General features: G+C 42.8%; 1 protein-coding gene across 2 annotated transcripts in view; it reads right to left on the reverse strand.

Annotated features, from left to right (window-relative positions):
* Positions 1-14,829, reverse strand: part of trappc9 (trafficking protein particle complex subunit 9) — a 131,854-nt gene that overhangs the window by 112,309 nt on the left and 4,716 nt on the right. For both annotated transcript variants that reach the window (XM_079287574.1, XM_079287573.1), the window contains 6 exons: positions 14,296-14,417; positions 11,543-11,668; positions 10,794-11,010; positions 5,609-5,752; positions 2,676-2,802; positions 1,619-1,764 (listed from right to left, as the gene is read on the reverse strand). In XM_079287574.1, coding sequence (XP_079143700.1) covers positions 1,619-1,764; positions 2,676-2,802; positions 5,609-5,752; positions 10,794-11,010; positions 11,543-11,668; positions 14,296-14,417 — 882 coding nt within the window. The remainder of the gene's footprint in view (positions 1-1,618; positions 1,765-2,675; positions 2,803-5,608; positions 5,753-10,793; positions 11,011-11,542; positions 11,669-14,295; positions 14,418-14,829) is intronic.

The following is a 14,829-nucleotide window of genomic DNA, read 5'->3' on the forward strand; positions in this document are numbered from 1 at the left end:
GCAAGCAAGCAAGCAAACACACACACACACACACACACACACACACACACACACACACACTCTCAGTGTCCACACACCGTATTTGCAAAGAATACGAGACTTTGGTTGACCATCAGTAAAATGATTGAGTGGGCCGTGACTCTACATCTGTAAATGTTTACAGCTGTAACATCTCAGAGCACAATGAAGTCATATAGAATATCCCTATAATGAGCATTTCACTGATGACAGTAGACACTGGACCCAGGGATAAAAATAAAAAAAATGTATTTTTCAGGCTGAAAATTCCCCGCTGTGTTAGGACACTAAAAAGGCCAGTTGTCTGTGAAGGCAGAAATAATACTGTACTGAGTTCTGTATCAGAGGACGTGCCTACCTGTGGCCATAGTGTGCACATTCACAGCTAACCCATCATTCAAACACCTTTCTTTCTGGGAGATACCTTGAAGGAGTTAAGAGAGAATCTTAACTTCATTAGCTGGCAATTAGCTACCCAGAGGCGGTAGGAGCTACATGTCAGTATGTGCTTGTTACATTCTGTGGTACTTGTGGTGAGGAGAACTTAGTGATAGACATTAACTTGACTGAGGGAGAACTGACATCACACGTAACAAAATAAGTCAAAGTTGACTTTTATCACACGGCTGTTTCTCGGTGAGAGACCAGGGTTTACTGATCGGTGCGTGCAAGTTACCACACACCTGAAAACAGACTTTGATGTGTAAAATCGGTGGAATTGCCCTTTAACATTGACTGACTGGCAGCTTAGACTGTGCTTTCCATTAGCTAATGGCTCTGCAACACTGGGCCTTCATCTGAGCTTGATGAAGAAGCTCTGAATGAGGCACAGTGTTGCCAAAAGCATCTTCACAGCAGAAGTGCTGCTGCTTTTGGCCTCCTTTCAAGCTACACAACTGCATTCAAGTCATACTGTCCACCAGTAAACATCAGGCTGCTCTCCGCCTTCTGTTCAGGAACGCCCAGGACGTATGCGTCAATGCAATCTGGATGAAAGGGGTCAGCAATGTCTTACAACTGACAACGCGCTTCCCAACAGACCGCACTGTCGCTGGATGATGAATCAAAAGATGTTTGACTGCAGCAAAGAAGATTCCAGATCAGTGCTGTGGACCTCCACATGATCCACCACTGAGGCACTGGTTACTCTTCCACACTATTCAGACCCCTTCACTGTTTTCACATGTCGTGAGGTTCATTTTTGACCAATGATCAATCTACACTCAACACCCCATTATGACAAAGCCAAAATAGGATTTCAGATTTTTTTGTTTTGTAGAAATGCATTAACATGAAATATATTAGATATAATGATACACTGACCTTTGGTCAACTGAAATTCAAATTACTACAACATGTCAGGGTATCACTTCATATGAAGCCGATGTTTATAATGCATTACATGCATTATTATAATGAGTTACAGGCTGCTTATAGAACTGTATAATTACCATTTTAAGCATAAATATCCATAATGCTTTATAAGAGTTTTATAATTACTTAAGTATCATAATACTTGCTAATACCGCTGGTCACTAACTGACTTCTTTGTAAGGATCATATTGAATCACGATCTTTTTAGAGGTGGAGACGATCTTACCGATCTTCTTGCAGCGCTCCTCTCCTCTGTTGTGCATGATGATTGGAGAGTAGATGAAGGGGCTGGCGGTGGACATGTTCTGTCCCAGCAGGCCTTTCACCTTGTGAGGACGCAGACTGACGGGCAGGTTGAGGAGCTTCACTGATCTAGTTTTGGGCATCACAGGAGGAAAATTAAAAAAAGCACAACGATGACATGAGTTCGTCTCATTTCCCCCACACGGATTAAAGGACCGTTTCACAGCAAAGACGATCATCTCACCCTCATGTCAAGACAGAAATTGGTGTCCTTTTGTTGTGCACTTTGCACGATAAGTTACAACAGCTTATACAATATAATCCACGTGTTCAAATAAATATCACAGTAAACTGGAAGAGGTTTATAACACGGTTACGAGGTCAGCAAACCAATAAAAGCAGAAGAAAAGACACTTGAAGAGAGTGAGTGCTCCTTTGGGGACGGACGACGAGCTATGAATTCATTCACAGATACATCGCCAATGTAATCTAGTAGACAAAGGAACCCTCTTAAAGTTACTGTTGCTCATTAACACGTCAAAACAACATTTAGGAAAATCAAAGTATATGACTAGACTTCAGCAAATACTGAGCCCAATAATAAAGGACTGGCATCAGCATAAGGGCCGAAAATACTTGATAGGGACACGAAAACACAAAACCTGCAGTGACCAGCTGTTTTTAGCTGTAAAGTATTTGGTTGTTTAGTTTTTAGAACCCATTTTTTTCATACATTTAGTGTACGAATGCCACATACAGGCTGGAGAAATGTTTTGAAGAATTACTTCAAACACTTGGATGTTTTTCAACCGTACCAAAAGAAAACAAATCCAAATGTACCCGATAATATTGACATTAAAAAGCACCAATTACATATTCAGGTGTTTGTCATCCTGTCATTTAGAACTGCTGATTAACCTGTATGTGCCAATGGTAGAACTACTCCAAGTTCATCATTTGGATGATATTTTACAAAGTTATAAAATTGAGCCCAACATGAGACGTGAAAGTAACAACCAGCCGTCACGCTCCCGTCTTACCGGACGATGGGGAGCTTGGTGAAGGCCACCGGGGGGAGCTTCAGGCCATCGGGGAGCGTGATCACCTCCATTCCACCCGGACACTTGGACGTGTAGTTCTCCAGACTCTGGGTCACCTCTTTCTTCTCTATAATATGTACGAGTACATAATCAGACAGCAACAATTATGACATAACACAACTCCCTTTCAAGTTCCCCACACTCAAATAACGTGATGACGGCCTCCACCGGAGAGAGTTCCTCTTTGTGTCTGTGATATCATGGAGCAGACATTAATGACCTGTGAGGCGTCTCTGTCTGCAATAACAGCCTTCAAGTGAAATTGAAAGTTTTATTGGACCATCAATACCTTTACAGGGAACATTACTGTTCAGCCAGCCAAAGAATGTGCTTTGGCTGTGCAAGTTTCAAGAGTGTTGATCAAGGAGAGAAGGACATTTAGAAAGACTGAAAAGATATATAAACCTCCACGGGAGCAGCTTATGAAGTCTTGTGACTTTTTCTTATTCATGTAAAGTTAGTGTTCCTCCACGGCAAAGTGCATTAAACTAAACAATACCGGGACATGGCATCTATATGAGAGAAGATGCTTGTGTTAAAAACAGCTAAACGTTTGAGTATAAGGGTGAAAACATCGTGAGGAAACTGTCCACGTGAAATATGTGTACAAAGCACAACCTTGTTAACACAGACTGGGAGCACCAGTAGATCAAACACACGGTCAGAGGAGGGTGCTTAGAGGGGAAAGGGCAGTGTAGAAGGAATGAAACAGCTAGAGATGAATGGGTGACAGCTCAGTTGTAGTCCTGGCTCAAAGTGTTCATGATTGATGGCATACTCGTATATTTATTCCTTGTTTGTCTGTTCAGGTGCGACCCCGAGACAGGAAGCCGGTGTTTCTGTTTAAATGTCCATTATGTTCACATAAAGTGTTTTGCCGAGACGAAAACACAATAATAACCCGACGTTATTCTCTCTTGCAGGCTTAGGCCGTTGAGCGTGTTGGATTAGTGCGGGCGGCAGACGGTGACGGAGCGCTATCTGACAGACTGCTCAGCCAGCCGTGGAGTGCGATCTCTCTTCTATCTGACCGCGTCGTCATCATCAGGGGCCAGTGACACCAGAGCACCGCCCAAGTGGATTCACGGCGGTTTTAAAATGGCAGTTTGTTTTACTTTGTCTTTTGGCAATACTTTTAGGTTTACAAAATGGTGACCAGTGTTTCCCCTTACGCAGATGTTATATGGTAAAGCTATAGAAGCAAAACATTCGTTGAGTTGCTCTTTGTCCGTAGTAGCGTTATACGTCAGGGCCCTGAGATAAATCAAACCCACGAGAGGAAACACTATTCTCTGACTTGTTCCTGCTCTCTGCCCAGACAAACACACCGAAGCACATGATTAGGCTGACAGCTGGAAAACACTGTCCGGATAAGCAAAGAAACATTGTTGTTTTACACTCGATGAAAAGAGGGGAGAACCGGTGCAGCTCTTAACACAACGGAAGGATCTCTCCTCAAAGTGTCACCCGTCAAGTGGGAAGAATACGAGTGTAAGGCGGGATGAACGGGAGCGTGGCTCCTCTGAACTCTGAGCTTACGTCACCTTGTTTGAAATGTACGCCTGTAAAATCAGCCTCTGTCTAACAGGTACTATTTCGCAAGTTTAAGCTCCGTGAAATAAAATGTCTAAATGGTTTCAGCTGAATAAGCTTCACTCTGAATGTAAAAAAGTTGCATCATGGTCTTTTGCAACCTAAACAAATCCAACTCGAAAGTTGATGGAATGTAAATGGAACGTAAATTCTTACAAATTGATTGTAGATGATTTACATTGGGAAAACCATATTGCACATGTATGCTAGAGGTCCATGAAGACGCACCGAACGATCAGAGCAACGACCTGAAAAACAATTGGAACAACTGCCCGTTATGGTGTATGTTGGATGTAATTCATTCCCATCATGCTGCTCAGAGTAAACGCAGTCATCGGCTCGTCTGCCGACAGCACAGAGCTAAACGGCTAATGCTAACGGAGGTTGCATTGACTTGCATTGTGATGCGTTCGAGCTCTATTCAGTAACTATGAATCATAGATATCAGAGGGGAAATTAACACCTACATTAGCGCGAAGTTGCTTATATCGTAAAATCTAAACCACTAATGCCAAGACTGTTCTTTGTTAATCGAAGCAAATTTGAAACAGGCAAATACACCCCAGGCATAATAATGAGCCGTTTTAAGGTCCTATAGAAAATGGCAAACAAGAAGCTGATGCCTTTCCGACATTTGTAACATCACATTGCAGACGCGGGTAAAGGCAATCAAAGGAGGGCCCCCAAACTGCAGCGAACAGCGCTCTGAGCCCCAAAACTCACACTGAGTAAATATGAAATGGTATTTATATTTGAACAAAAGAAAACAGAGGAAGAACTCGACTTACAAGGTCAGTTTAAACACTCGGCCGTCGTGATTCCATCGGTTGTTTTGTCGCCCTTGATGAATGTGAGGATGAAGCAGCACTGTTTCTAAGAGCGCTTGTATGAGCAGCACCCTAAACACAGCTTCTGATGTTAATATTTAAACAGAAAGCTTGCTTCATCTTGTTTGTACCTCGCCCCCCCCCCCCCTCATTTTCATGCTCAGCAGCCAACCAAGGATTACGCCGGCCTGTATTGTGTGGCCAGTGGAGCGTCAGGCTCACACTGCTTCAGTAGGAACTATCTCCTGGCTGCACAGGATTTCTGGTCGGAGCACACTGTTGCACTCCTGCCAAGAAGAAGCTGGCTTTGTTGTGCATCGCATACTATTAAGCACAAGGTTTGAGGGTTAGATTTGTTTTCTTTAAAGAGCTGGGCATGAAGCTGGAAGCACCTCACACGGTTTGAATTCTACAACGAAAGAGAAAGTGTCATGGTGCTTATTGGGAGCTGACCTTGATCAGACAGGAAGTCCAGCATGGTCTGCAGCAGGAAGGACAGGTGGCGCACAGACAGGCCGGGGTTGCCCATGCGACGCGAGGCGTACACCAGCTCATGCAGGAGGCGCATCTGGACGGCAGCCCAGCCTCGGTGGGTACCTGAGAGAGAGCGAGAGAGAGAGCGAGAGAGCGAGCGAGAGAGCGAGAGAGAGAGCGAGAGAGAGAGAGAGAGAGAGAGAGCGAGAGAGAGAGAGAGCGAGAGAGGACTCACAATGAGCTGCAGAGGATCATTGTTGAAATTTAATGTTACACATCAGAGGATCAAACATCGTGTTTTCTGATATTTGATAATACTTGTTAGAGGTGAAGTGATGAGTTAATTTGTCGGACAGCAATTACTGTAATTGTTTCAATCACTTTTCAAGCAAGTAAAGATAAACATTGCTGCTGCATTGTGAGAATTTTCTGCTTTTCTTTGTCTCGTATGAAAGTTATTTACAGTTTGTACCTCATGAGGTTTTCTGTCATCATCACAGTTTCAAAAGCAGCTTTGGTGCAATTTACTGATCACAATTTGGCAGAATAAACTGTGAACTTTTAGCAAAATCATATTGTGGCGACGAGATCATGTCGCTTTATTGTTTTACGCCTGTAGGTTGTAATCAAAAAACAATTAGGTTGTTAAAGTTATTGTTGAACATTTCATCTGATGTTGGGAATGATAAAGGGACACAAATCAATTCACTGAACATAAATTAGACCAACTTTGCATCTTGTAATACATACTTATATTGGAAAAATATATCCTCAGTAAGTTAGTGATAATGATGTCATGTCCCTGCACTAATTTCATCACACAATGACTCCTGATAATTACTCTCCGATGTATTCAGCGACAGTGAGCATTAACGCTTGAGCAGCAGCAACAAGTGCGTGACAAACCCTCATAAGTCTGTATCTGGCACGCTTCACACACACAAAGGGCCACACATAATTAGATCTAATTCAGGTCTTTTCATTGCAGCCATCTCTGTAAATTGAAGCACCCCCCCATTGCCTGTCACATGTGCTCCAGCACGCTGCTAATTTAGCCAGTGTGGGTTTTTGTTTTGTTTTGCTCTGCGGAGCTCCACAAGACATCTTAATAGCATTCTAGCCTGACACCAACTGTTACATAAGAGCCTCAGCCCCCTACGAGATCCCCTGCTCCACTCCCAGCTGTCGACTGTTGACTCACTAAGTGGAAAAGAAAACTAGAGGAAAGATGTGATGAGGAGGCCGCGGGGGCCGGAGGGAGGAAGGGAGGAGATTTGGTAAACACTCCGATGTTTCCTCCGCTTAAATACCACGTCCAATAACGTCAAATCATGCCCGGGATGCTTTTGACTTATCAGCATTTTTCTACCACGGCCATTGTTCATCCTGACTTCTTCCTCCATCCGAACAAACTGTAGATGCAATTCCTTTCGTGAGCTATTTTGTTTCTGTCGTGAAACTGCACCTACTGAGCAGTCTAAAAATAGCTGACTTCCACCTGTCTGCAAAACCAGCGCTTATCTGGAGAACAGTAATCCAAAAGGGCACTTTGGATTTCCTGAGAATGTCTCTCTCACTCGAGCATGAAAAAAAATACGTTACTTCGTCTGAACTGGAGGTGTCTGGAAATCCATTTCACACAGAGCCGAGATAATGAGCGAGTCGCAGCGCCATGCAAAGCCTGGCTCAAGGCTGTTCATCAGGGCGTGTTTTCTACTGTGCAGGGTGACGAGATGCCACATACTGGACTCTTATTCTCCCCGACAATAAACGTGTAAATTATTACAAGAAACAAAACTACCAACATTTCTATAGCGGCAGGACGACAGTGGAGAAGATGAACGTGCGTCCCTGTTTCTGGTGAAAAAAGGCACTTAAAAAGCCATTTGTTGCACTGTGCAACAGAACAGCATCCTGATTGGAGGGCACCATCGACGCCCATTTTCTGTCTCACTTGAACTTGCCTCTCCGGCTGATTGATGAACTCCCGTCTGATTTCGTCTGCCATCGGCGCTGTGGGGACTCAGAGTGGATGGACCCAGACCTCAGTGGGAATTTGAACGTTGCAGCTGATAAACCAGTATGTTTACGGTGTGTTGTTCAAGCTCACCAGCTCCGTGGACTAATGCTCTCCCCCTGTCTAAAGACGGGTCCAAGGCCTGGAAGAATCAACTTGAAGAACTGTCAAAAATGTATTCATTCACAAAAGAGTAAGGGTAAAAAAAAGTTATTCGAAGAATTTAATTGACTCCAAGGAAACGTTTCCAGTTCTTGTCCGTGTTATAACAAAGTGGGAACTTGCATACTTTAATGTTTTTCTATGTGTTATCCAATATATCTGGAACCTAAACTCGTTTTTTTCTCTTGAGGATTTGCTAATTAGCTTTACTGTAACCCAAAGAAAATGAATACTTTTAGGTCTGCCAAACATTAACTGTACGAGCAAGGAAGTACTATAGTAGATAGTACAATATTAGAGTATTTATTATCCGTGGATGGATGGATGGAATACTTAATACTCAGTAATATCACACTGGGAACAAAAGTTCTGGGAGAATATTGTCTGTAACATTATTGGCCAGTACGGGATAGTACGAGGAAATGTGTACATGATAGAATAATTCATAGATATTGTTGGATTCCAGTCAGACTTTAAAAGCAGTGAGTGAATGCGAGCCCTTTTTCAGTTTTACGATAACTATTTATTACAAGCTATAACTCAAAAGCTCCACTACTTCTCATGCAGAGTTAGTTTCAGCTTTAACATATGAGCAACACACAGTATTAGCTGCTACTACATTGAAATAGGAGCTAATATTACTAGCGTGCTGATGTAATAATCTGCATTTGCATCTGACTACCGACCTGTCCGTTCCAATACCCATACTACCATGTATTTATTTTGTACACCTTTTTTTGCCTTGTAAAAAGGCAGTGTGCGACTGCACCTGGTCGTATTTTGCAGCTTGCTTTTCTGAGCACACGGGAGGTTTGATGGTGTTTTTGGTTAAAATAAACCCTTTCTGGTAGAAAGCCCTGAGGGCAAACTCCTCCTTTGTGACTCTTCTGACCCACAATGCTTTGTGCAGTGAATATATGTGCAAGAGGGTCAAACAAGTTGGTCCCAACTGAAAAGGTAATAATTGAATTTGATACGCTTCTCTGCTGTAACAGACACGGTATTCTTGTGTCCCAGGTTATCTTGTTATTGACCCCGCCGGCACAACGGGGTGTCCTCAATTTAGAGCTCTGCCCGAGTGGTTGGCCACAGTTTGGTCTAATTGCAGACGACTCTGTTGTACCAGCTGGACTCACAAAGGCACAGTTTCCATGGTCGGCTCTTACAGGCTTTCCTCGATGCATTCAGGATTATACTACCTGGAAACTACAAGCACGCCTTGTTGTAAGGACTGGATCCAATTCATGACGGTTACAGCCTGACATGAGGCAACGCTAGCAAAACTGAAAGAGTCGAAATGCACTGAAATGTGTGGCAGCTCCTCTAATATATTAATGGAGGGGATTATTAGATAGAAATACGTGATAGACATATGGGGTTCTGTGTGCTACTGTGTTACCTGCAGACTGCAACATGGAAAGTATGTTTTGTACTGTAATGTGCAGGATTGCTTAAGAAGCAAAAAATGTCAATATAAAAAAAATATCTACTCGTCTACATGACGATCCCAAAAGTTATTCTGTTTGCCCTTTAGTAACAAGACACAAACTCAAAAAAAGACACTGTTCTTTAAGCGATGATTTAGTTTTTTCCAACTTTGTTCGGTTTAGATTTGAAGAAATAATCTTGTAGTTGTGGAATAACTAGATTACTTGAATGCAAGTATGCAGAAATTGTTAAGCGCAGATTAAAAGACCACACACGCACGGCTGCTGGAGAAATGAATGATTTTGCTCAATGAACAAAATGCAGTGTAATCAATCAAACTCTAAATCTATTTAGTTCACCAAGAGAAGGCATTTTCTGCAGATTTGGCAGTTTTAGATTGACATCAAATGTAAAGTTGCTTCATCATTAGGAGCAATGCAATTAGAAAAGAAATGTTGGTGGTTGGTTGATGGAGAGATAATTGCTGTTGTATTAAATTGCTTGACTTTCTTTGGTATAAAAGGAGGAGTAAACGTCAATAGTTCCGTGCTATTGGTGCGAAGGATCCTGCATGTTCACATTCACAGTCGAAGTGCAAACATTCAACCTCAATCTGCAGCTTGTTTTTATTCACAGCTCATAAAAGAATCTAGTCCTCCTGCAGCATCGCCTGAATACCGGTCAGAGGAGATAACGGAGCGTTTCCGTTCACCGGGAGCTCCGTCTTTTGTGTTGCCATCGAGAGGCTCTGCGATGAGTGCGGGTCAAGAGGCTTATCGTGAGGACTTCACCCAAAGAGAGCACAAAAACCCGGGGCACATCTCCACCGCGCCTCCGCTTGAGAGAAGTGGTGGCTTGAATGCAGAACGCGGTGGAAGAGCACTCTTGTAAAAGACAGCAGAGCTGGAGTAGGAATGAAGCGTCTTGACACTGCTGCCACTCACACAACGTGGATCATGAGAGACGGTGCTGCTGTCAGTGTTTGAAAAAGACTCATTCTGTGACATCTTCTCCTTTTCACTGATATTAAATGAGCACTGCTCGACTCGTGACCCCTAAAATAAATCGATAAAGCTCTTCGTCTGTTGTTTTATTAGCTCTTTGATTGTGTTAACTGCATATTTTTCTCATGCGGGACGAGGCTTGTGTTCAGGTCTTCACTGTGCCCGTTCCCTGTGATTTCGTTTTCTTCACAGAAATGAATGAAATGCTTTTTTGTTTTTATTTTACAACCCTTTTAAAATCTAGAAGGCCTTACGACCTCCTCGGAAGCTCTGGTGACCACTAATGGAAGTCGGGACTCCCAGGTTGGAAAGCAGAGACCTAACCGGCTCAGTATTTGTGTCTTCCCGAAATTTCAACTCAGACGACACCGATTACAGCATCAGCCAGAGCAGAGCCCCGAGAGATGCGACGCTGAGGAGCGACAGCTGGAGAGGGGCCGAGAACCGCCCAGGAGCGTCACTCACGCGGCAATTAACCAATTAACAGGAAAGGAGAGCATGCAGGCAGAGGGCGGGGCCTCAGCAGACACCGACACCAATATGTGAGATCTACCTTGGCTGAAGTCCTTGGGATCCAGTGACAGGCTGTACCCAGGCAGCGTCTCCAGCAGCAGCTTGTAGCAGGCCCTCCAGCCGGGCTCCGGGATGGTGGGGGCCACGCACTGCATGGCCGCGACTCGCTTGAAGAACGCAGACTTGCGCTGGAAGCCGATCAGTTTGTAGAGCTCGGACAGGATGCTGTAGCGTTGGATCTTCTCCTCCTCCGATAGCTAAAGGTGCGGAGACAACGTTAACGTCCACCTCCGCTCAAATTCACTCACCTCGCTGAGCAGAATGATGTTAAATGCAGAGCTTCATTTTCATAGATTCTGGATTCTTGAATGAGGGAAAAGGAGTTACATTTTTCATTTGTTTTAACTTTTGTTTGTGGAAGAACATATCAGACAAACTGTATTTCAAAGCAGAGTGTTTTTATATCTCCTCAAACATCTCTGGAGGCGATCTTTAACCATCCGAACACAAATGTTGTTTGCACCAATTATAAAATGAGTTATTTCCGGTGTAGCTAGATGTAAAAGCAGAGACAGAGAGGATGAATCTCTGAACTCAGAGGGGAAGTCTCGGAGAAAATTAATTGGCTGCATAGGTCGCACTAGATACAAGAAGAATTAAAAGGACAAAAGTATTTTGCTCAAGAAATGTACTGTTTTAGTGACACCAAGTTATCATTGAACTGGGATGTTGTGTGAGTTTTGTCATATGAATCCCCCGGTGTTGATGGACGTGGGTCAGACAGCGCACCTGTCCCAGGTTGATGTAAACAGCGTTCTGCAGGAACTCGGAGGCCTCCCTCGCCCTCTTCTGAATGGCCAGCACCCGGACCGCTTTCACACAGGCCTCCAGCTCGATCACGCCGGCGTTCTTATACTGCGGGAGATAAAGAGGAGGAGCGGGGGAGGGGGAGAGGGGGGGAGAGAGGGGGGGGGGGGAGAGGGGGGGGGGAGAGGGGGCGGCTTCAGTTGATGAAAAACAAACAGTCGATGAGGGTCGCCTTGACTTCGGCGACCCACCTCATAATCAGAGAGAATGTGTTTTCATTAACATAGGAGCGCCCTCATCAGTCACTGCCGATGTGGGATGACAGACGAGTGATAAGTCCGATTCCCTGCTGCTCCTTTTTCAGGGATTTCAGGCCACGACTCCGTTTGTGCTTCCATCAAAGAAAGAACCTGAGCTGCTGCTGCTGCTTCATGCTGCGAGCAAGTGTGTGCTTTTTTCTAATCTCACAGTCCCTCAACTTCCCTCCACTTCCACCCTCATTGTGCCCTTATTAAAATTCAATTAATATCTGAATGGCTATGTGTTGCGACGTAATTTAATTCTGAATGAGCGAGTTACAGGTAAAGGGGCTGAGGGAGGTCAGTGCAAAAAGCCAATTATAATCATGAAGATAAAGCACAGGGTTGCTCCAGAATAGTTTGGTGGCATAATGAGCCTATTCAGCTTTCCCGAAGCATCAGGGATACTTTAATACTATTCTTTGTGACTTTGTACAAGTAAGAGTACAAATGTATTACGCCACGCATCGATACAGCGTTCATATGTTTAGTCTGTCAAAAACTGCTTTTTATAAGGTGTTCACTGACTAGTCAGGTTCTATTATTTCCAGAGATTACACAAGCTCTCATGCTTGTTCCTAAGTCTCCATGTAGCTCAGGAACAGCTGCTGTCAGCATGTAGTGGTCTGACACTGCTCAAACACGGCGTCCAGACGCCATCAAACCTAATCAAACACTGCCCCCTGGTGACACGGATGCATATTACATGTAGCTACATGTCTGCAAACCAGTGGTGGTTTAGTTTGAAGAGCAACCTGAATGCAAACACTGTCATGTACAGTATGAGCATGTATCTGTTCATCTTTATCTGGAGGGATGAGTGGTCTCATGTGGCACTGAGCTGGATTTTCTTACACTGGCTCCTCATCAAATCTAATTCAAGGTTGTTGTGATCACTTGTAAAGCTCTGGAGTGTCTTTATCCCATGTCTTTACTCAATAACATCAAGAGAAAAACACCTCAAGTCACATTTTTTTCCTAGAAAGGAGCTTTAGACTCATTTGTTTTCCGAATGAAGATGTAGATCTTTCAAAACAGGTCATGATTATAAACAAACTATTCGTTTTATTTTATTTTTAAAGGCGCAACAATTTTCTACAATCAAATTTCCTGCTTCAATGTAACACTTTTTATTTAATTCAACGTAAAATGTAATTTAATACTAATAATCTTAATATTATTTTCGATTTTTTTTGTTTCAAAGATCCCGAGCAGTACAAAACAATAACTCCTTATTATATAATGAAATCAACAATGAGATCTGGGCGGTGACGGTAAACCAACACAGGAGAGAACACATAAGCGGAAAACAACATCAATCAATTATCAAAGGATAAAATAAACCAAAGCAATCAGGAAGCTGATGACGTAGGATGAAAAAACGACATCAGGATAAGTGGGTGGATCAATCAACCATTGAAATGATTCAGTCACTTCATTTAATTGACTGTTTTGCTAAAATTGACACAAGCCCCGAGAGAGTCAATAAGCTTCCTGTGCTAACGTAGCTAGCAGCGGTTTGTTACGGGTCTGATGACTGATGGTCTGATTTTATAACTAACATTATTCTTACAGCAGGCAAGAAAACAAAAGTCGGACTTTTGCAAATTAACTTCTGAGACTTGTTAATACGCTGGCTCATTGACGTGCTTTCAAGAGTTTAGGGACAACAAAGGAGCTCGACATATCAGCAAGAACTCATTCTGGATTCAGTCTTGTTGACAATAAGGAAATTAAATAGCATATAATCAGACTTACCTTTGAATATAAAAGGCAACTCAAGACGTACTAATTGCTTTTTTTGCTTTGAGATTATTTACTGCGTTAACATTCTGCTCTTTCACTGTGAAGCACTCGCTGATATCTGGCCTTGAAAAGTGCTTCACACATTCAGTTGACTTACAACAGACTAGTGAGAGAACTTATAAACTATAATATCCATTTTAAACAACAATAGACCGTCACTTCGTTTTGATGCATCTTTACACACCAGTTCCTATTCGCTGATGGAATGACTGCACGTTTTTATGTTTGCGACCCTCAAACACAAGACAATTCTCCATCATTGTGTGATGGACAATAAAGTTTTTTAAATTGAAAACATTATTAACAGTCTTCCACTGAGTATTAGGACAATACTGAGCTTTGACTGACACACTAAGCCAATACTAACCTTTATTACAAATACATTATTATGCTGCAATTGACTTATTGTGTAGGTATATAATCTGTATATATAGTTCATATAAACCCCAATAAATGTCTGATATTATGCATAAATGCATAATTATTGTAAGTTTTATATCTCGTGTACTGAATGCTGGTTTAATAAAATGCTTTTACATTAAAAAGCCTGATATTACCCATTAATATCTTTAATCCAACTACAATATTGGTTGAATTTGCGATTAAAAGAGTCCGGTAGTGTTTGATTACCTTCCCATAGTAGGAGATGGCCTCTTTGTACTTCTCGATGATGTCCTCAGGACTCAGGCAGTTCTTTGCTCTTCCGATCTCGGTGCTGGTGTCTGCACTGATGCCGTTGGCCGTGAGGGCGCCTACGCTCAAAAGAGGACGGGACAGGATTAGTGTGAGAAGGACACCAGGGTGACCACCATCAGTCTGCTCCAGCACAAAAGGAAAGGAAACGAGTGAAGGAGGGGAAACTTAAATCCACCAATCCGCCCTGGCTACCACCGCCACATGCATTTTATATATATACATCCAATGAGACACAGATTTACAGTGTTCTAAACAGTATTCACATAAAGAAAGTTCACATATCAGATAACAACTGATTAGGTTCAATGAAACTGTGAAATGTGTGTTTTATTCCCAGCTCTGTTGCCTCCTGATGATGTTTCAAAGCTAAATTACTGTACAATTACCGAGGCGATCAAGTTACAGAAAAATACACTTTCTATTTCTTAGGTTATGAAAGTGGTTCAGTAACAGTGAGCAATAAGCAGG

The sequence above is a fragment of the Melanostigma gelatinosum genome (genome assembly GCF_949748355.1).
Source record: "Melanostigma gelatinosum genome assembly, chromosome: 17".
In the NCBI taxonomy this organism is placed as follows: domain Eukaryota; kingdom Metazoa; phylum Chordata; class Actinopteri; order Perciformes; family Zoarcidae; genus Melanostigma; species Melanostigma gelatinosum.